We start from the raw sequence: 24,855 nt of genomic DNA, 5'->3' as shown, positions 1-24,855 counted from the left end.
GTAGATCCCACTTTCCTCATGTCTACTTCCATGGCAAGTGTTCTAAATTTCTAGAACATTCTATTTGAATGTATTTGGCTCCCCTTCTCAAAGAAGTTGTTTCAGCTTACAAGAGGTGAGCAAAAAATTTACCCCAAATTTTGAGGTTTAAGCAAAAATATTTTTATATTAAAGTATTTAAATAAAAATACTCCAAATATCCTCTTAAATACCAAAATTACTCTTCTTAATTAAATTATTATTTTTTTAAGAGTAATAAACAATTTTACCCCTAATGTTGAGGTTTAAACAAAAATACCCTTAATTTAAGGCATTTAAACAAAAATGTCCCAAAATAATACCAAAACTATATTTTTTTATTTTTATATAAACCACATATCTTTCTTCATTTTTTAACATACGACTGAATCAAAGGCCTGTTATAATAACAAACTCATACGGACTGAATCTGACATCCACATCACTAACGCGAAACCATAACTTTTCTCGTGAGGTCACCTTATTTACCGCTCGAAGGATAAAGGAATGTATTAGAACCTCACTAAATCGACTATCCTTCAAGTCCAGAAAGTATCCGAAATAGGTACATCGAAAAATTTGTAATTGCCTCTTTGTTAATAATTTTTTTATCACGGCTCCCACATCTCTATATCCACGTGTAGTAACTTGAGTCTTGAAGTGTTTTTCGAAAGGAAATCGCATTTCATCCTTGCCTTTATCCCTTTTCCTCTTTTGTGCAGCTACCTGTTTCAAAATTAAATTACGATTATATTAAATTTATATCAATTTTATATTATAAAATATTCAATTCTATACATAAAGGTTTTATTCAAAAAAACAGATATCAAATTTGAATTCAACACATCAAAAAACCTTAAGATGGACAAATTTCAATTTGCACCTTATATGAAAACTAAAAACCTAAAATTTTAATTAATTGCATTTTGCCCCCGTAATTCCAACCATGCGAATTCGCGTGGCGGATAACTTTAGAAAAGCACATTTTACCCCCACCACATGAATTTACGTGTCAACCGCATGAATGCGAGTGGTTGACCATAATTTTACGTGTCAACGAACGTTTCCAATTTATACTCTGCCCCACCACACGATGAAAACTCGTATTTTCACCCCCAACCACACAATATCTGTAGTCCACAAAGTTTGAAAAATGCAGAAAACCACCCCGTCTTCAACAAATCTCACCACACGAATTCGTGTGGTCATTGCGCCATTCGCATAGTGACTGTCGAATCCGTGTGGTTACATTTCACCTCCCAAACTTCATTTTTCAAACTCTATTTCAACAACAATCAACTTTACACCTAATCTAACATAAAACCCCTAAGAAGATTTATCAAAATCACCAATAAATCAAACATTTTCGTCAAAAATTTCAAATCAAAACCCTAACACTAAACACCTGAATTTCACATCAAATCGCTCAAATCGTGAACCGAAATTCATAAAGAGATTACAAGGGTTGTTTTACTAACTTTTTTGTCCATTTTTGTGGCTGAAAACATCGCAAAAATCGCCAGAGAAAATCCAAGTTGCCGAGTGAGCGAAAACATGTATTTGAATTTTCTGTTTTCATGTGTTTGGCGGAGATGAGTGTGGTTTTCGTCGATTTTAATATGAGGGGCACTTTCGCCTCCGCACATTTTTGGGGCATTTTCGTTTAACAATTAAATGCAAGGGCAATTTCGTTTTGGCCCCTTATCTTTGGGGCAATTTAATTAATTTCCCTAATAATTTATCAATAAAAGAAAAAGTTCTTTTGTTCATATACATAAACTTCTTCCTTTATCTACTTAAATATAAAGTATATATGTAAATTGTCTGGATAATTCACTTAATGAGTATAACTGGATAATCAAATTGTTTTTAATCAATGTGATATTAATTGGGCAATAATGTCCAATGGTAAGCGTACTAAATGTCTATGTTGAATATCATGAGATGATATTAGTGCAAGTGACAATGATGACGATGTCATTAGGGCATTAGTGTGAATTAACAATTAATGAACCATTTTTCAAACGTGACTAATAAGATTAAGTCATATGGTCATTGTGATATAGTCAATGACTTATCGTTTGATTGTACTAGTATACAGAGTAACACTTTGATTTGAGATATCATGGTCAAATCTGGTACAGATATGTATGGTTCTTATGGTGTATAAAGACAAGACTAGTTATGTTTTGTATGAAAAGTCATATCGGTCATACGTTGTTGGTATACAGAGTCGAATGATAATCAAGATGTGATCCATTGACTCAAATTTATTAGATTTAGAGTGTTCGTTAACTTGGGAATAATCCAATTTCAAGTTCTTGAAAAAATGTCAATAAATATTGAAAACCAAAATCTCTAGCCATAGTATAATTGAGTTATACAAAGGATGTTCATAATGACATATTTCGTAAGATATCAAGATTAGGGTTTTAACAAACCATGAGCCTAAACTCCATCAAGATTGGACAACGAAATGATCTTACCTGCACAAAACGTATGATCAAAAGAATAAGTTCAATGGAGTGTTTCTTCATTGTGGTTTAGGGGTCATGACACATTGATAGATGTTTACAATAATTGTTGAGTTTTCAAACATATTTTTTCAGATAATTTGAAAAAGGCTTATTGTTACGCTATGGTGAACCTAAAGAGTCACACCAATAACCAAATATTTTAGAGAGTGGGGATTGATTATCTAAGGTTGGCTAACCCCTTTTGAAGGGTAATAAAGAGTACATCATATGAATTGTTATATGGATGTAAAAAGGCATTTTAAGAGTTAAGATGTTTATTAGATAAAACTAAGATGATTAGTGTATATGTATGATATACGTGCATGACCATTGTTTAAATTAAGAATTTACAGAGACCATGAAACAATTATCTAACTGATAACTAAGTCACTAATATAAATATATGGCTTTTACTTAATTTTACATGAATGAGTTCATTTGGAACTAAAGGTTTCTCTCACTAAAAACATATTTCCCTTTACTCTCTACATTTGGCCAAAGTGGTTTTTGCTTGGTTTGGTGGACATTTTTTAAGGCTTGACAGGTGTAAAGCTCTTCTATATTATTTTACATCAAATATTCAAGTTTGGAGTATGTAAAAATCTACCCTTCTTCATATATGTTTGTATTATATTGATTCTTACATTTTTATTACATGCATGTTGCTTTTCATCATGGATCACAGAATTTTCTCAACCATTGCGACATCTCCCTTGTCCTCTCCATTTGCTTTCATCTTGCTAGCTATGGTCAGGGTCCGAGCAAAGTACTCATTCATAGATTCTCCTACTTTCAAATGAAGAATTTCAAACTCCTTCCGGAGAGTTTGCAAGTGTGCATGCTTGACTCATGTTGTACCTTGATATTTTTGCTTCATAGAATCTCATATGTTCTTCATTGTATCCTTGTTGAGGACCGTCTCCAAAATCAAATGATCTAATGCTTGAAATATATAGTTCTTGGCTTTCAAATCTTTTAACTTTTGATCTTCAATAATCTTCCTCTGTGCATCCATGAGAGTAACACCTTCTGCTGCTATAGGAATCCCATTCTCCACCAAACCCTAGTACTCCTTGGAGCATAAAAAGTTTTCCATGAGCATTGCCCAAGATTATAGTGCCCATCAAATTTCAGAATTACTGGTTGCACAAATGAAGTCTTTGTTGTCATACTTTGATTACTACCCACCAAGAAGACTATTGCTTCTAATTTTAACCAAGCCCCATGAGGGAGCTCTAATACCAAATGTTAGGAACTGGAAAATTTCTATGAAAAAGATAAACGAATTAGGAGAAATCAAGATTTTTATTAAAGAACAATTTTGGCTAATATAGAGCCTTACAAAACAAATTGAAACAGAATTAAACTGCTCACGTTTATAAATCCTAGGAAAGTGATAAGACTAAATAAACTAAAACAAATATCCCATAATAATAGGGATTTATTAACCAAGTGGAAAATAACTACCTAAACAAACCTAACAAGCACATATCTCAAAATGCAGTAAAACATTCTAACAATGATGATAAAATTCCAGAGTAATAATATTCCTTATGGAATTTCAATGTGGTTTACAGTCCATTGGAGTCTTGCTGATGGTTTCAATGTCTCCACGAACAGGAGGATGTCCAGTTACTTCACATGGATGTCAATTCTCAAAGTCCTATAGTGAAATTGTATCTCCAAGGTCACCATCAAACTGAAAACCCCGCACATTACAGTCTTCCCTAACTCCAATTGAGTATGTGGAAGAATTGAATCCCTAGAAGTGGTCTGGATTAGTTGGCAACTGTGCTGCAGAGAGAGGGCTTTGATTCAACCAATAACAACTATTGGTTGAATCGAGTTCGCCTAGTAGTTGAGGATCCACCAGCTGTGAGAATCATAGATGGACAAACGTTAAGAGGTGTAATATGTATTTCATGTCCTATATCCATATTTATAATGTTTTTCTACCATTGGGCAAGTAATTTCTGCAATAAGATTCATCTGATCAGGAACAAAATTGTTATGGAATAGCAGTTGGGATTTTACTTGAAACAAAAATCAATGACAAACAAACAAAAGTTATGTGAACATATTTGTTTTTTCTTGTATATCCATCTATATAAACTGAGACTAAAAAATGTCATATTTTTCCTTACCAATGAGGTAGTACTTTCTCGAAACAAACTTTCTGGATCCCTAACCAAATTTGTAGTTTGCAGTAGTTGAGATTCCACCTGAAACAAGAATCATAGAGAAACAAAAACAAGTATTACTTGTGTGAATGTGTATTTCACATACTAACTGAGAATTACTCATAAGCTAGGCAAGCTTTTTCTCACTTCCGAAAAAGAAATTTCTGTAATATTCTCTCCAGGATTTAGAACTCAAATGGTGACTTGATGATGGCTGCTGAGATTTTACCTAGACCAAGACCCATAGATAAAAAAGCATTAATTCTTGGTATGTTTCAATAACATTGATATGGCCATAACACATGTTAGATCTCACTTCTATATAAGGAGATTCTGTAACTTGGCTTATAGAAATGAAAGACAAACTGTTACTTGGTTTAGTATCGTTAGGAGTTAAAAAGCCAGACTTGTATGATTTTCTTACTATGAAAGAGAGAACAAAATCCTTTTATAGAAACCAAAAAAAAAAAAAATCAATGTGTCATGCCATAGAAAATTTTCCAATACTTCTTGTCATGATTCCAGGGGAAAGCAAAGAAAAGTCACTTCAACAATGGTATTACACAAAGATTTGTAGTTGAAGTTCAGAGCAAAGATCAAAATTTTGTACATAATTTCACAAGAAATTGCTAGCATTGCAACAAGTATAATTAATGCAGCCTTTCACTAATTTCAGTTATACAGAAACATTTGAACTCAATAAATGAAGAATATGTAAAAGAAGAACAAGATAATACGCCTTATAACTATTAGTGTATGCCCTAGGAACCATTCATGTTGTTGGTTTCACGGTATTTCATCTTGTATATAATCTTTTAAATAATTTATTAATAAAGAAGTAGTTCTTTTGTTTATATACATAAGTTGTTTCCTTTATTTTGCGATAATATAAAAAATGTGTATGAACTATCTGGATAACTCACTTACTGAATCATCAAATTGTTTTTTACGGACGTGATATAACTTGGACAATTATATCACATAATAGACATACTGAATATCTCCATTGAATGTCGTGAGATGACATTAGTGCAGGTGACGATGATGGTCATTTCGTTAGGGTATTAGTATAGATTAAAAGTTAAAGAACCATTTTTCGAATATGACCAATAACGAAAAATCATATAGTCATTAAATCGTAGTTAATGATTTATCATAAAATCGTACTAGTGTACAAAGTAATCCTTTGATCCGAGATGTCATGGTCAGATCCGATACGAATATGTGTGATTTATATAGTGAATATATACAAGATTAACCACATAGACACGTCAATTGGACTGGGTCAAATAGAGGCCCGACCTAAAACATGAAAATAAAGCCTAGCATGAGAAAATATGATCCAACATTATAGCATATCAGACCAAGCCCATGGCCCTGTCAAGCCAAGCTTAGGACTTTAATATTAAACCCATAGATTGGCCCAGCCCGACAGAGCACTATGTAAAAAATAAAAATAAAAAAATAATTTTTTTCTTAACACATAAGTCGTTCTGCTTCTGCCAAGTGGAAGAAGCAACGACTTCTACCTCTTAATTTTTTTAAGATTTTTTAATTTTTTTTCTATGTAGACCATTCAATTTTTCTTCATTCTCACTTACATTTACAAATTTCTCAATCTCAATTATTACATTATATTTTTAATCTTATTTTCTCTCATCAATTCTCTTTAAGAATATATCTAAATTCACAAATAATAATTTTTTGTGTTTATAATTTTATTTTTATTTTTATTTTATCATTATAAAATATTATAAATGGATCCAATGTCAAATCTATTTGAATATTATCATGTTGGTGCTGACGATATTATTGATAATGCACAAAATGGAATAGGTGGAGCACCAACAAGTGACAGTGGTACAAGTACTTATTATTCGTCGAAGAGAAAAAGAAAACAAATATCAATAGTGTGGAAGCATTTCGATTGAATAGAGGAAACAATAGAAGAAAAATTAATTCGTCTAACAATATGTAAATATTGTGATTCTTGTTTAACATGTGCAAGTATAAGTGGGACAAGACATCTTTGTCAACATATTACTGATTACTATAAAAAAATTTCACATGAGCTTAGAGAACAAAAAAAAATTGCATTAACCCGATCACAATCTGTTGGTCTAGGTACCACTTCAATAGAAGGTCTGAGTGATTCTAAACATATGGGAGAAATATCGATTTTTACATACCATCAAATGAAGATATGAGAGTACATGGTTATGCAGAAAATAAAATTTTAGAATAGATGATACAAAATAGTATTCAATTGGCATTTAGAAGAATTCTTAGGTCAACTCTTCAATTATATATATTGAGAAATTATGAATTAATGAAAACAAAAATTATTGGAGAATTAAGTAATTTTAATAGTGTTATTTCAATAACTTCTTATTTATGAATTACTACAAATCAATATATAGGGTAACTCTATGCAACTGTCTATTATATTAATTCAGATTAGCAATTTTACAAAAAAATTATTGCATTTAGAAATTTAGAGTATCCGTATGATGGTCTTACAATTTATCGTGCATTAGCAAATATTTTTTAGGAATATAAAATTAATAATTCTATTTTTTTAATTACTTTTGATAATAATAAAAATAATGATAAAATTGTTGAATATATATATAATTATTTATCTTCTCCATTTAATAGAAAATTATTTCATATTAGGGGTGGCCCAATTAAGACCCATTATTATATGGGTCAGATCTTGGGCCTTTATATATCAATGAGTTAGCCTAACCCAAAGGCCCATTACTATTTGGGCTTTCGGCCCTGTCTGACCCATTAGCCTGATGGGCTGAGCCAGAGTCGGCCCAACCTAGCCCGGTTGGGCTAACCCGTTGACATCTCTATCTAAGTCTGTATAGGCCCTACCATCTCTTTACAGTTCCAAGCTCTTTCTTTGTCGTTTCATCTAACTGTCGATGGGGGGATAATATAGTCATTTGCTCTACTTCAAGATTTGTTAATATAGATAAAATCCAATGTTTTTAAAAACGGACCAGTGATCAAACCAATTGTTTCACTAGTCAATAGTTCGATCGGTTTGATCAGAAAATCAATCGATTTAACTTATTATCAAATTAGAATTTAAAAAATTTAAAAATTTAGTGAAATTTGATCAGCCCGATTATTGACCGATTCATCTAGTCAAACCTGATTTTTAACTAGATTTGATCAAGTCAATAACAAAATCGACTTTTTATATTAACCGGATCAGATTTGGAATTGGTTTTTAATTCAATCAATTGAACCGGTTGATCCAATCCGATCCGATTTTAAAATTATTGATAAAACCTCGTTATTAAGTTGTAAGAAGTCAAATTTTCACCCTTGTCAACTTCCGATAAATGAACAAAAAAGTATAAAAGTTATTTTGTAATTTCTCTTTTTTTATTTCCTTATTTTTTCTTTTTTCTTTTTAAAAAATTTAGAACAAACTGTAATTTAAAAAAATAGCATAAATATACGAAAATTTAGGAGGATTTTTAAAAATTTAAACAAAGTTTAGAAGTGTTTTTGAAATTTTTTAAAATTTTAATATAACCCTTGTAATTTAAAAAATAACAATTACATTTTTAAAAAATAGATCAAATTATAATATTTTAAACTTAATGAAAGTTTTAATATTTTTCGAATGTATAATTGATAATTTTTAAATTAGATAAAGATATATAAATAATTTAATATTTATATTACTTGTTATTATTAGTTTTATAATTCCAATAAAAAGATAAAATAGTCCTTTTAAAGAAAACCTAACAAATTTATTATTAAAAGTGGATATTAAGTGAGAATTCGATTTTTTTAAACTTAGAATAAAAAAATGTATCATTTGATTAAATCTTAGATGAGAAATATTTATTTGGCCTAAAATAATATGTGAGCATTAATAACCCATGAAACCTAATAATTATTTGCATATACAATTTACCTAAACATATTATTAATTTATATCTATTAACTTAAAAAAAATTCAAAATAATCTTTCAGTTTTGAAAATAAAAAATTTTTAAACCATGCATAGTAGATACTAAAAGAAAGCATAAGCCATGTCTGCTCGGACCATTACCATTGAAATATCTGCTTTAATAGATAATTTAAATATATAGATAATATATCATTATATAACTAAATATTACTTTATTTTTATTTAAAATAATTTAAAATTATTCAATCATATAATGATACATAATCTATATATTCAAATTAGATATCAAAAGTGTATATATATAATTTTATCGATAATATTATATGTAGGGTTGGATTCGAGCTCGAGCCTATATAGCTGAGCTCGAGTTTATATAGCTGAGCTTGAGTTCGAGTTCAAGCTCGTGAAATTTAATCTTGAACTCAGTTTTAATTCAGTTTGACTCGTTTTTTGTTATCAAAACGACGTCGTTTTAATACATATTAGTCAAAACAATGTCGTTTTATATCAAAATTTTTAATTGAAAAATTTGGCGAGACCAAGCTCGAACTCGAGCTCGACCGAGCTCGTATATAGCTAGCTCTTTTCGGACTCTTTCAAACCAAGCTCGAGCTTGAGTTCAAACGGGCTCGGTTCGAGTCCAACCTTAATTATATGTATAAATAATTTTACTAACTTATTCGTATAACATGATATGACAATATGTGATTAAGTGATTTCAAAATGTTTACATGATATGACAAATAATTTTTTATACATTTAAATGCCAAAAAAAAAAATCTTAATACATAAAATATAAATGTTTACATGTTATATTATCATTGGTAATAGATAATTATTATAATATTTTATTATATGATAAACCATATAAATTATCATCAACAACGGTAAAAATAAATAAATTATCAAAATAATCTTTTATTAATTTTAACCAAAAATAGTCTCAGCATTCTCACAGACAGCAGAGCATGGCTTTATGCAATATAGATTGGCTCTGGGAACAAAAACATAACATCTTCACAATAGCTAATTAAATAAAAAAGATACAAAAGGTTTTAAACCAGGCTTGTTCCTGATATGAGCAGAGCAACATTTATTGAACTTCATACATCAAAATTCTAAGACAGATTCCATAATGGAGATTCTGTACATCCACATATAAACAGCATTCCAGTTAAACAAGCTCATGGTCTCCAGAACTTGGCCATACTATTACATAAAATTACCAGCTTACGAGTTTAAAGGTCACAAAAGATATAACATTCTAAAAATGATGATAAAATCTCAGAGTAATAATATTCCCTTAAGGAATTTCAATGTGGTTTACAGTCCACTGGAGTCTTACTGATGGTTTCAATGTCTTCGCAAACAGGAGAATGTTCAGTTACTTCACATGGATGTAAATTCTCAAAGTCCCACAGTGAAATCGCATCTCCAAGCTCATCATCAATGTGGTTTACAGTCCACTGAGTCTTACTGATGGTTTCAATGTCTTCGCAAACAGGAGAATGTTCAGTTACTTCACATGGATGTAAATTCTCAAAGTCCCACAGTGAAATCGCATCTCCAAGCTCATCATCAATGTGGTTTACAGTCCACTGAGTCTTACTGATGGTTTCAATGTCTTCGCAAACAGGAGAATGTTCAGTTACTTCACATGGATGTAAATTCTCAAAGTCCCACAGTGAAATCGCATCTCCAAGCTCATCATCAATGTGGTTTACAGTCCACTGAGTCTTACTGATGGTTTCAATGTCTTCGCAAACAGGAGAATGTTCAGTTACTTCACATGGATGTAAATTCTCAAAGTCCCACAGTGAAATCGCATCTCCAAGCTCATCATCAATGTGGTTTACAGTCCACTGAGTCTTACTGATGGTTTCAATGTCTTCGCAAACAGGAGAATGTTCAGTTACTTCACATGGATGGAAATTCTCAAAGTCCCTTAGTGAAATCGCATCAAACTGAAAACCCGACACATTATAGCCGTCCTTAAACCCAGTTGAGTCTGTAGAGGGATCGAATCCCTCGTTGTGGTCTGGATTAATTGGCAACTGTAGTGCAGGGAGAGGGCTTTGATTCCACCGATAACAGCTATTGGCTGAATCGAGTTCGTCTAGTAGTTGAGGATCTACCTGCTGTAAGAATCATAGATGGACAAACGTTAGAGGTGTAATATGTTTTTCATGTCCCATATCCATATTTATAATGTTTTCCTACCATGGGGCAAGAATTGTTATTGACTGGTAGTTGAAGTTCTACCTGAAATAAGAATCAACAACAAGCAAGCAAAAGTTATGTGATCATATTTGTTTTTTTCTTGTATATCCATCTATATAAACTAAGACTGAAAATTGCCATATTTTTCCTCACCAATGAGGTAGTACTTTCTCGAACTAAACTTTCTGGATCCCTAGCCAAATTGGCAGTTTGCAGTAGTTGAAGTTCCACCTGAAACAAGAATCATAGAGAAACAAAAACAAGTATTAGTTGTGTGAATATGTATTTCACATACCAACTGAGAATTACCCATAAGCTAGGCAAGCTTTTTCTCACTTCCGAAAAAGAAATTTCTGTGATATTCTCTCCAGGATCAGAACTCAAACGGTGACTTGATGATGGCTGCTGAGATTTAACCTGGACCAAGACCCATAGATAAAGAAGTAATAATTCTTGGTATGTTTCAACAACATTGATATGGCCACAACACATGCTGGATCTCACCTCTATATAAGGAGATTCTGCAACTTGGCTTATAGAAACAGAAGACAAACTGTTTCTTGGTTGACCATCATCAGGAGTTGAAAAGGCAGACTTGTTTGATTTTTTTTTTTGGTAAGTCGACCTGCTTGATTTTCTCTTCTTAGATTTAACCTGAACCAAGACCCATAGAAAAAGAAGTATTAATTCTTGGTATGTTTCAATAACATTGATATGGCCATAACACATGCTGGATCTCACCTCTATATAAGGAGATTCTGCAACTTGGCTTATAGAAACAGAAGACAAACTGTTTCTTGGTTGACCATCATCAGGAGTTGACAAGGCAGACTTGTTTGATTTTTTTTTTTCGTTATTCAAGTTCTCTGGTTTTCTTTCTATGAAACAGAGAACAAAATCCTTCTACAGAAACAAAAAAAATTCAATGTGTCATGCCACAGAAAATTTTCCGAAACTTCTCGCCATGATTCCAGGAGAAAGCAAAGTAAAGTCACTTCAGCAATGGTACTACACAAAGATTTGTACTTGAAGTTCAGAGCAAAGATCAAAATTTTGTACATAATTTCACAGGAAATCGCTAGCATTGCAGCAAGTATAATTAATGCAGCCTTTCACTAATTTCAATTATACACAACATTTGAACTCAATAAATGAAGAATATGTAAAAGAAGAAGAAGATAATACACCTTATAACGAGGGTCGTTTTTATCTTTGACATAAAACTCATGCATGATCCAGTCAGTCTTGACTCCATTAGAAGAATAAAAAACCAAAATCTTTTTGCTGCCGATGACTTGCCCACTTTTATTCCAGAGATCACTGCCGGCCCCGGTTATTTTCCAATAACCTCCAGGGGTTTTTCGGTTGACAAGTTTACTAGTCGGATACTTAAAAGTACGCTCACGGAAAAAGTACCATCCTTGTTCATTGGAGTTACTTTCAGAGAGCCCTGTATCATATTTAAATTTCCCCTCAGTCATCAGAAACAATTGAAGATAAAGTTGAGAGCTTGAAGAAACTCCCGCTTACCAGGGAAGTCAGAAGGGTCGAACTTGTAGATATCAACATCATTAACCTCGGGATCAGAGAAATCCGGGTGAATCCTCTTCTTCTCCAGAAGACTGATAATTTTCATATCAAAAAAGTAGCACATGAGCCCCACAAGACAGCCCATATCTGATCGATTAGCCCAATATAAAATAAGCAGAAGTAGTAACAGAAAGAGCAAGAAGAAGCTATAAGTGGCTTGACTGGAAGAAGAAGAAGAAGAAGAATTTGGCTTGCTTGAGAGGAAGAGGCTGCTGTAGTGAGAAGGAAATCTGTATCGATGGCATGTGTTTATATTGGCACACGTGGTACTGTAGAGGGAGAGTAAGTATTGCGTATAAACAACGCGTTGAGAATCTTCAAACAAACAAAACAGTATGTCCCAAACTTTGAAAAGAGGTAACAGTGTACGGAAACCCTTCCTTTGGAAGTTTTGTAGGCTTAGTAGGCCCCAAACTTCCCATCTTTTTATCCGTCCAAGCTTTTTCTTCCTCTACTAAGTCTTTGCTGTCTCCCATGTTCTCCCATATCCAATGCTGCAGTGGAGTGTCCACAAATAATTGCTCCATGAGAGCATTGGTGTTTTCAAATTCTAGTTTAATTGACCCATCCTATAATTCCTATGCCAAGTTGATTGACTGATTTTACAATTACAATGCCAACTAAATCAATTGTATGGCATTGCTAGTTTAATGATTGCACCGACCAAGTAAACCAAGTAATAGATTGAAGGGAAATTATAAAAAATGACCAAAATACCCTCTCACTAAGTAAAAATACCCAAAGTTACTATTTTCAAGTAAAAATGTTCAAATTCACTATCTCTAAGCAAAAATACCTATGACTTTTTTTTAAAATATCAAAATTACTCTTCTTCTCATTTATATAAACCCTTCTCACTCACTAAGAGGGGTTAAATAAAATTTTATTAAAATTAAGGGGGTATTTCGATATTAAACATTGTAAGGGCATTTTGATATTTCTTTATTTCATAACTTTTTCTAAAATGTCAAAATTACCCTTCCCCTCATCTATATAAACCCTCCTCACTCATTTTTAGTACACACACTTCTCATATCACTCAAATACTCACTCTCACTTTTATTTTTTTTCAAAATCAATTAGTAGGGTTTCGTTCAAAAGGAAGAAGTTCGTATTTTTGAATTCGATTTGAAAAAATACTATTTATCAAAAAAAGATATTTATACCAATCTTAGCCTAAAAACTTAATTTTATTTGTTAAGTCTAGTTTATATGTCATAATATAGGGGTTAAATGTAATGTTAGACAAATATAGGGGGTTAAATGTAATTTTAGATAAATATGGGTTTTTTTTATATTATACAATATATAAAGGATTTATATAACATGTTAAGAATAGATAGATATTGCTTTGATACAAGATAACATATAAAGGTGTTAAATAGAGAAAGAGATAATTGAGGGGTCAAATGAAATGTTATTAAAATTGGGGGGCATTTTGATATTAAACATTGTAGGAGCATTATAAATGAAATTTTAGGTTTTTTCAAATTTCACCGTTTTAGGATATATCGACTCGTATTTTCCAGATTTCTGAAGAATTTTTCGATTATTGCCATTCTAGGGTATTTCAACTTGTAGAATTCGAATTTCAGTTTCGTTTTTTCAAATTTCACTGTTTTATGATATATCGACTCGTGTTTTTCAGATTTTCAAATAATTTTTCGATTGTTGTCATTCTAGGGTATTTCAACTTTTAGAATTCGAATTTCAGTTCCGTTTTTTCGAATTTCACCGTTTTAGGATATATCGACTCGTATTTTCTAGATTTTCGAAGAATTTTTTTATTGTTGCCATTCTAGGGTATTTCAACTTTTAGAATTCGAATTTCAGTTCCGTTTTTATGAATTTCACCGCTTTAGGATATATCGACTCATATTTTCCAGATTTTTGAAGAATTTTTCGATTGTTGCCATTTTAGGGTATTTCAACTTTTAGAATTCGAATTTCAATTTCGTTTTTCGAATTTTACCGTTTTTATAATATATCGACTCGTGTTTTCTAGATTTTCGAAGAATTTTTCGATTGTTGCCATTTTAGGGTATTTCAATTTTTAGAATTCGAATTTTAGTTTCGTTTTTTCAAATTTCACCGTTTTATAATATATTAACTCGTGTTTTCCAGATTTTTGAAGAATTTTTTGATTGTTGCCATTCTAGGGTATTTCAACTTTTAGAATTCAAATTTCAGTTCTGTTTTTTTGAAAATCACCATTTTATGATATATCGACTCGTATTTTTCAAATTTCTAAAGAAATTTTCAATTATTGACATTTTAAAGTATTTCAAAGTATAGAATTTGAATATCTATTTGAAAGTATAGATATTATAAAAACGTTTTAAATGGAACGTTAAGAACAGATAGATGCATTTTGATATAAGATAACATACGAGAGTGTTATTGCAATTGTTAAATATTTATAGGGGGTTAAATAAAATATTAGAAAATTATGAAGAGTTTTTTTTATATTAATAATTGTACGACTGTTTTACATAGTTATTACAGATTTTTTTATTATAAATGAATAATTATTTTCAAAAACTTGTCATTGTAGGATTGATAATTAAAATGGATGGTTATGCATCGGTTCGTTATCAGGGAGAATGGATTCAAGGTGGCAACAACACAATGAAATATGTTGGAGGAGCCAAACAATTGATTAAAATCCCTTATGGAACAATATTCAAGGGATTTATTGAGCTTTTGAAGGAGTCTTGCGGTATTGATCCAATGAAAAACTACCTTCAACTATCAATGAAGCCAAGAAAAATTAAGCTCGACTGCCCCGTACAGATCCAAAATGATGAAGATGTCCAGGGTCTTATTAATATGTCCCAGTACTTACAGGAATGTATTCCTGTTTTTGTTACATGTACCCCAATTGAAGGGCAGAAGGAAGAAGATGAAGATGAAGAAGAAAGTAGTAGGGTCAAAAAAGAATACGATTTGGAAAACTTGATTGATTTCAATAATGACCCATTGTACATTACAAACTTATGAGCTCATGGAGAAAAAGATAGAGTTCCCGACTAGGGTGACTTTGATGGAAATGATATGCCCGATATTCCTTTAGAAGATGTAGAGCCTGAGTATATGGCATCAGTTACCGAGGGGATGGATATTTTGCAGCTTGAAGATCCTATTTCAGGTGGTGGAAATTATTCTGGGCCATTTTTTGACAATGCCCCCACTGATCCATTTAGATGGCTTCCTGATTTTCCTCCACAGCCATCAACATCATTAGGTGATTCCAGATCGATCTGAGAGGAGAATAGTGTAAAGGTTGGTGATATTTTCCATAATAAAGTTCAATTGAAAGACGTTGTGAAGCAATTCACCTTACTTAAAGGATTTCAATTTGGTGTAAAAAAGTCTGACAAGAAACGGTGGGAAATTAAGTGCAAGGCTAAAAATTGTGAATGGTATATACATGCAACCAAGTCCACAGTCGGTGAAGTGTGGGGGATCAACTTTATGAATCCTACCCACATATGTTCAGATAAGCTAAGGCCCAAGCTTTAGGTCAATTAATGAGATCAAAGTTTGTGATGATTGATCGTATTTATCGGCCTAAGGAAATAATTGTAGACATCGCCGACCGATATAAAATTGATATTTCATACTCACAGGCTTGACGGGCAAGAAACTGGGCTATAAATTCATTGAGGGGCTCACCGGAGGAATCATTTATGCTTTTACCAGATTATTGCTATAATCTACAGCGTACTAATCTGGGCACCGTTACTGCAATTGAAATAGATGATGACCATCGATTTAAGAATTTTTTCATGGCATTAGGATGTTCCGTTCGTGCATTCAGGGAATATCTCCGCCCGGTTATTTGCATTGACGCTGCATTCCTTAAAGGTCGATATATGGGGCATTTATTCATTACTGTGGCTCTTGATGGTAATAACTAGATATATCCTATTGGTTTCGGTGTCGGTAAAAAAGAAGATCATGACACATGGTGTTGGTTTCTCCGAAGGATTAAAGAATGTATCCATGACTTATCTGAGTTGGCAATAATCTCAGATCGACATCATGCTATATACTCGGCAATGGTTGAAGTCTTTCCAGATGTCCACCATGGATGTTGTTGTCATCATCTTCTGTGTAACATGCAGGCAAAGTATAAACGAGACTCAAAGGTATAGTGTTTAAACAAGTAATTAAAATTGTAACAGTTTATCTTTTTCATACATTTTAATTATAATCAGTTCTCATAATTTTTTCCATCTTACAAGTTGCGGGGGCATATTGAAAAGCCGCAAAATCATACACATAATCAAAATTTGGGGCGATGATGCAATCTCTTGACTCAATGAACCCTCAAGCTGGAGCTTATCTACATGATGTCGAATTTGAGCGTTGGAGTATAGCATACTTTCCGGGGAATCGTTACAACATCATGACCACTAACATTGTTGAGTCATTTAATGCCCTTGTCAGACATGCACGAGGTCTACCCATCACAATGCTCATGGAGTTCATTCGTGGTACCATGCAGCGATGGTTTTACGAGAGAAGAAACCATGCAAGTAAGTATCAAATCGTTATTAATTAAATGTTTTTTCTCATGTACTTTTTCCCCTTAGTTTTGGATATTACCAAATGTGTTGTTAATATTTTTTCAAATTACAGATGAATGTCCTAACTTTATCACCCCTTGGGCGGAGGAGAAGATCAACAGTCATCTATCAAAGTCTACACGTTTGGAGGTTCGATCAATTACACAGACTCGGTATCAGGTTGTCGATTTTGGTGGATTCATGGGTATTGTAGACTTCGATGAAATGTCTTACACATGTAGAAAGTTTCAGCTTTCACGTATTCCGTGCAAGTATGTCATTATCGTTGCACGACATATGAGGCTCACGAATGTCAATGCATGGGTTCATCCATTCTTTCGGACCTATATCTACCGTGTAATATATCATAAACTTGTCAATCCTCTTGGAAATCAATCTGATTGGTTGCACTCACCAGAAGGAATGGTTATTCTACCCCCTTCCTCGATAGTCGTCGTGCGGGTCATCCCTCCAACAGAAATCGACATCCTTCATAGGGAGAAAATGTGACACCGAGGATTTGTAGTCGTTGCCATGAACCAAGACACATACGAACCCAATGTAAAAGCCCAGCACCCGTACCGACCTTTGCCCCGCAACGTTCATCTAAAAAAGGCAAAGAGGCAAGATCTTGACATTCGGTGGAATCAGTTTTGTTAGTTATATGATTCATCATTGTTGTACTTCAGTTACATGTAACCGATGTATTTTAATTGTTGTTTCAAATGTGTAATTGTATTTATATGTGATATAATAACTTTAGTACAAATTATTTCTTCATTTTATATTTGTTAGAATGAGTTGTTTGAGTAATTCTTTATTTCATCTAACGTTTGATAGTAAAGAAATAGAAAACAATAAAAAAGAAAATCAAATAAAGTATATCATACACATTCACACATAAAGTACATCACCCCCTCACTCTCACTCTCATTACATACATTTTTTATATCACTTAAATACTTACTTTCACTCTCATTTTTATTTAATATTAATTACTACGGGTTTATTCGAAAAGAAAAAATTCGTATTTCTGAATTCGAATCAAAAAAATCAATTCGTGAAAACTATATTAAAAATAACATGTTATGAATAAATAGATATATTGAAATACCTTAGAATGCCAATAATAAAAAAATTACTCGAAAATCTAAAAAACAGATCTAAATTTATAAAACTACACGTTCAAATAGCTTATGAACGAGAAAACTGAAAAATCGATCAAAAATTTCGTAATTACATCGTAAAACGTGTCTAAAAAAGCACATCATAATTACAAATATTAAATTTGAAAATGTCATATGAAAAAAGTCTAGTCCGATCACAAACAAACTCAAAATCATAAAAACTGAAAATCCTAAATTTGATAAAAAAATAAAACTGCATAATATACATTGAAACAGTTTTATTTTGGTCTCCAAATTTGGTTCAACTGGCAAAGCTAGTTGTCATTATAGAGCTCGAAACGAGTTTCGCGTTGATATATTACAAGCCCCATAACTCCTCCCGGATCAAAAGTTATGGTCGTTCAAAGTATATCTCATATAAACCCTATAGTTTTAAAAACGTCAAGGCCTGCCCACTGTTCAGTGTAAAATTTCACATGGACCCCCGTAGATCTCCCCCTGTTCCCCCTCCCCTTAAAATTTTGAAAACGTTAAATTTCCCCCCCATCCCACTACAAATTTCAAAAACGTCCAAAGTGGAATGAGGACTTTCACATAGCTCCATAATATTTTGAAAACACTAATTAAGCCCCCTAACCCACTGTCAACAGTGGGAGAAATCGTCCGACAGTGGGAAACACTGTCGGACTGTCGAACGTTTCGAAAGGGATTTCCGGCCAAAATTCATCGTTTCGGCCTCCAATTTCAATACAAATCAAATCTACATAGACTATAACATAAAACCCCTCAACCAATTCAATGAAATCAACCAAGAATCAAAACATTTTAAGCATTGTTCAAAATCGAAACCCTAAAGTTTCAAACCGTAAAATCTCACTCAAATCTCAATAATATGAACAATAACTTGATTCAAACAAGATGACGGAAGATATGCTAACGTTCTATGCCATTTTCGGTCGTCGAAAATGACGAAAATCACCGAAAATCAGGCCGACAGTGGGATGACAGTGGGACAAGGGAAAATTTTGAATTTTCCCCTGTTTATGAACAATAAACTTATAGTGGGGACAGGGGGAATTTGGTGTGTTTATATATGGGCAGTTTCGACATTTTACAAAAGTTGGGCATTTTTGCTTTAATCTGATTTTTTTAGGCAATTTTACTTAGACCCCCTTACTTTTGCCTATTTTTTATAATTTCCCTAAATTGAAAGGTCAATGTCAGTTTTTTTTTTCCTTTTATATAAGTGATTTAAATTAAAGTTTTGTAAATATGATAAAGATTTAAACTTATATTTTCTCTCTCAAAGTTTTAATATTTTATCAATTTTATTAATTACTGAAAATTTTTAAGTTGATATTAGTTTTAATGTCTATATTTTACTTCTTTTTTATATTTAATGCACCCTCATACCTCAGTGTTGATGTTGGAGTTAAAGGTGAGAAAAAACATCAAATCGAAATCAGAATCGAAACTACAAGTACTTGGCTTTTGGTTTTGGTTTTGGTTTTGGTTAATACTTTGCGATAGATGACATTATTGGCTTTTGGCTTGGCGATTAACGTTTTATTTAATAGAAGATAAAAGTACGATTAACTAAATGAATAAAGTGAACCCCACATCTGTCAAGCTAACTAGAGGAAAAAAGTGAACCCAATATCTGTAAATCCCACTTTCCTCATGTCTACTTCCATGGCAAGTAATCTAAATTTCCAGAACATTCGATTTGAATGCATTTGGCTCCCCTTCTCAAAGAAGTTGTTTCAGCCTACAAAAGGTGAGCAGTTACGGATGCTCTATAAAAATACAGAGAGAATTAGAATTGAAATTGATCGATTCTTCAAAATAGGAATCAAAATTAGACTCTTCTATTATAGGTTCTTTTTAATGTATATCTTAAAAATCATTTGTGTTGTTGGTGTTATATATATATATATATCAATAAAAGAAAAAGTTTTTTTTTTTTAATATACATAAATTTCTTCTTTTATCTACTTAAATATAAAGTTTATATGTAAATTGACTAGATAATTCACTTAATGAGTATAATTGGATTATCAAATTGTTTTTAATTAATGTGATATTAATTGGGCAATAATGTCCAATAGTAAGCATACTAAATGTGTTCGTTGAATATCATGAGATTATATTAGTGTAAGTGACAATAATGGTTATATCATTAGGGCATTAATATAGATTAACAATTAATAAACCGTTTTTCAAAATTGACCAATAAGATTAACTCACATGGTCATTGTGATATAGTCAATGACTTATCGTTTGATTATACTAGTACACAGAGTAACACTTTGATTTGAGATATCATGGTCAAATCTGGTACAAATATGTATGGTTCATATAGTGTATAAATACAAGACTAGTTATGTTTCATATGAAAGGCCATGTCGATCATACGTCGTTGGTATACAAAGTCGAATGATAATCAAGATGGGATCCATTGACTCGAATTTATTGGATTTAGAGTGTTCATTGACTTAGCAATAATCTGATTTTGAGTTCCTGAAAAAATGTCGATAAATATTGAAAACCAAAATCTCTAATCAGAGTATAATTGAGTTATACAAAGAATGTTCATGATGACATGTTTCGTAAGATATCAAGATTAGGGTTTTGACAAACCATAAGCCTAAACTCGATCAAGATTGGACAACAAAATGATCTTACCTACACAAAACATATGATCAAAAGAATAAATTCAATGGAGTGTTTCTTCATTGTGGTTTAGGGGTCATGACACATTGCTAGATGTTTACAATAGTTGTTGAGTTTTCAAACATATTTTTTCAGATATTATGGAAAAGGCTCACTGATACGCTATGGTGAACCTAAAGGGTCACACTAATAACCAAATATTTTAGAGAATGAAATTTGATTATCTAAGGTTGGCTAACACCTGTAATTTAAAAAAATAGCATAAATATACTAAAATTTAGGAAGATTTTTAAAAATTTAAACAAAGTTTAGAAGTGTTTTTGAATTTTTTTAAAATTTTGATATAACCCTTGTAATTTAAAAAATAACGATTACATTTTTAAAAAATAGATCAAATTATAATATTTTAAACTTAATGAAAGTTTCAATATTTTTCAAATGTATAATTGATAATTTTTTAAATTAAATAAAGATATATAAATAATTTAATATTTATATTACTTGTTATCATTAGTTTAATAATTTTAATAAAAAGATAAAATAGTCCTTTTAAAGAAAACCTAAAAAATTTATTATTAAAAGTGGATGTTAAGTGAGAATTCAATTTTTTAAAATTTAAAATAAAAAAATGTATCATTTGATTAAATCTTATATGAGAAATATTTATTTGGCCTAAAATAATATGTGAGCATTAATAACCCATGAAACCTAATAATTATTTGCATATACAATTTACCTAAACATATTATTAATTTATATCTATTAACTTAAAAAAAATTCAAAATAATCTTTCAGTTTTGAAAATAAAAATTTTTTAAACCATGCATAGTAGATACTAAAAGAAAGCATAAGCCATGTCTGCTCGGACCATTACCATTGAAATATCTGCTTTAATAGATAATTTAAATATATAGATAATATATCATTATATAATTAAATATTATTTTATCTTTAATTTAAAATTTTTTAATCATATAATGATACATTATCTATATACTCAAATTATATATAAAATATATATATATATATATATATATATATATATATATATATATAATTTTATCGATAAGATTATATGTAGGGCTAAATTCGAATCAAGCTGAGCTCAAGCTCAGCTTGATTTACATATAACTAAGCTCGAGTTCAAATTCGAACTTGAGCTCATCAATCTCGTGAAAGGTAATCTCGAACTCGGTTCGAATTTAGCTCGACTCGTTTTTTGTTATTAAAACGACTTTGTTTTAATAAATATTGGTTAAAACGACATTGTTTTATATCAAAATTTTTAATTAAAAATTTTGGCAAGTAACTCGAGCTCCTATAAGACTAACTCATTTCGGGCTCGTTCAAGCCAAACTCGAGTTCGAATGGCCTCGGTTTGAGTCCAACCTTAATTATATGTACAAACAATTTTACTAACTTATTCGTATAACATGATATGACAATATGTGATTAAGTGATTTCAAAATGAGAAAAAAATAAATAGTTATATCACTCAATTATATTTTACTATATCATATTGTAAAGATAAGTTAATCAAATTTGTTTATACAATTAAAATCACTAGTTTAGTCTATCAAACTCAATACATGTTTAATCTGTAAGTAATACTATATATATTTATTTAAAGTATACAAATAAATATATATTCATGTATGTTATTATGTGATTGAATATTATTTTATGTATAATTCAAAATAATCTAATTACATAATGATATATATCAAATATATATTTATTTATATACTCAAAATAAATATATATAATTTTATTAGTAATATGCACTCCAGTTTACTGGGACATATAGAATTGTAGAGATGAATTCACGAGTTGAAGGTCCAAAGTAGATATCACCATTCCATTATCATTCTCAAATGGCTATAGTAACCTGGAATGAAACAACGGTTGCGTTTAATTTAAGAAATATTTTATTATCAAAATTGAAACATTATCTTAAAAATAGATTATTTAAAAAATTATTGAATATAAATAATTATTATATTTGATAAATTTTGATAAGTATAAATAATTATTATGTTTTGTTAGAGATAATAAAAGATTATTAATAAATTATTTTACTTAAATGTACTTAGGTATAATTATTTTAAAATATTTTTATATTACTTATTATATTAATCGAAAATAAAGTTATTTTTGTCTTATAAGAATATCATTATACCTAAAATGAAAGTGGTAATCAGATTACACCTATGTTATCTCTCACATCATTATTGGTAATAGAAGATTACTTTAAGATATGAAATGTTTTATTACTAAAATTAGAGGATTACTTTGAAGATAGATTATCTTGATGATTACTAGGTGTAAATTATTGTTATATTTGATAAAATTTGATAAACTAGGTCGGTATAAATAATTATTATGTTTGATTAGGAATAATAAAATAATACTAATATATTATTTTACTTAAATATCCTTAGGATTAATTATTTTAAAATATTTTTTTATGTTATTTGTTATATTAATTGAAAATACGATTATTTTTACCCTAAAAAAATTAATAAATAAAGATATAATTATAATAAAATGAAGATTTACCTTGATAATCTTTTAATACTTAAAGTGGAGATGGTAATCGGATTACCGTTTATATTACTTGTTACAATACTATTGGTAATAAAACATTATCAGAATCTTTTATTACTTGTAAACCAAACAAAATAATGTAAGTAATAAAAGATAGATTATCAGAGTAATCTTTAATGCTCCCTAACCAAATGCACTTTAATATTTTATTACTGATAAATAAAATAAGATAATATAAGTAATAAAAAATTAAATTACTAAAATAACCTTTATTATCTAAAAACCAAACGGCCCAAAGTACTTCCACAGATACAGTGGGCTGTGGCGGAGCCAACCGGCCCATCGTGAACATTGTGTTCTTCAACTTCTACTAAATACAAATGGAGAAGACAATGGTTTCTTTTGTCTCTCCCTCAACTACTGTCACCACATTCTTCTCCTACAATCAATTTAAAAAATCATTGTCACAATAATAAATAGTAAAAATGATTAAAATTTGTAAACCAAAAGGCCTAATTGGATTGAATTTATTTGAATTACATTTTTTGTTCAGGCTTTCATCAACATCAATTAGGCGATCACTTATGAATCCTTATGTTTGTGATCTGGGCTTGATAAGCGAAAGTCCTGTCGTACGCCCAAATGCAACCGATGGCTTGTGAAAAACAACTGCTTTAGGAATGGTGGCCGCTGCTGGCTGGCCTGTCGCCTCCAAACCCTTGGTCAATTCTAGGGATGGATATGAATCAAGTTTGAACACTTTCTTAAACCGGGTTCAATTTAAATAAAAATATTTGGTTAAAATTTAGCTCGAATTCTCAAATTAAAATTAAGAGTGATTTGAGTTTAGTTCAAATAAAAAATAATTTGATCTAAGTTTGATTCGAATTTTTAATTCAAATTTATGGTTTGAGCTTATAGTTTAGTAACAAAACAACACTGTTTTATCTAAAAATATATCAAAAAAGTCATTTTATAAATAGGTTGCAAACTCGAATCATATATTCAAATCATAAATTCAATCAAACTTAAATCAAATCAAACTAAATACTTCGTATTCAAATTTGACTCAATTTCGAAGATAAATTGATTTTTTCGGGTAAACCTAGTTCAAATTTAAACTATGAGCAAAACTAGGCAAAGTCAGCTTTTGAGATTTAGCTAACTAAATTCTGATCCAATAATTTCATTGTGTGTAATAAATAAGTATTAATAACCTAGAGAATAGAGAAAGGTTTTTCTGCCTATTGAATTAAAAATCCTAGGTTTGTGAATGCCTTTATGTCATGCTTAAAACGACCTACTTCAGATAAGAATGTTAGAGAAATACTTATAAGGCCAAAAGACTTGTTCCCACCCAAAGTATAGTGAAATCTCTAAGTTTTATCCTCTAATTTTTAAAAATTTAAATATTTATCCATAAATCAATTTATGTTAAAAATCTTAGTTAAGGTTAAGGATAAAACCTTTATT

General features: G+C 30.8%; 1 protein-coding gene across 7 annotated transcripts; it reads right to left on the bottom strand.

Annotated features, from left to right (window-relative positions):
• Positions 1–9,649: 9,649 nt before the first annotated feature.
• On the bottom strand, positions 9,650–12,704 carry LOC123203999 (NAC domain-containing protein 7-like). Of its 7 annotated transcripts, none has more exons than XM_044620518.1 (8): positions 12,405–12,704; positions 12,062–12,324; positions 11,616–11,777; positions 11,379–11,528; positions 11,184–11,291; positions 11,028–11,105; positions 10,875–10,916; positions 9,650–10,792 (listed from the first exon to the last, which is right to left on the bottom strand). In XM_044620518.1, the coding sequence occupies exons 1-8, from the start codon at positions 12,547–12,549 to the stop codon at positions 9,968–9,970; spliced, it is 1,773 nt and encodes a 590-aa protein (XP_044476453.1). In that variant the 5' UTR covers positions 12,550–12,704; the 3' UTR covers positions 9,650–9,967. The 7 variants fall into 7 exon arrangements, with proteins under 7 accessions (XP_044476453.1, XP_044476454.1, XP_044476451.1 ...); XM_044620519.1 differs by having other exon boundaries at positions 11,211–11,291; XM_044620516.1 differs by having other exon boundaries at positions 11,184–11,528.
• Positions 12,705–24,855: the final 12,151 nt, after the last annotated feature.

This window comes from Mangifera indica, chromosome 20 (genome assembly GCF_011075055.1).
Source record: "Mangifera indica cultivar Alphonso chromosome 20, CATAS_Mindica_2.1, whole genome shotgun sequence".
In the NCBI taxonomy this organism is placed as follows: domain Eukaryota; kingdom Viridiplantae; phylum Streptophyta; class Magnoliopsida; order Sapindales; family Anacardiaceae; genus Mangifera; species Mangifera indica.
This window is presented reverse-complemented; position numbering and strand designations above follow the sequence as displayed.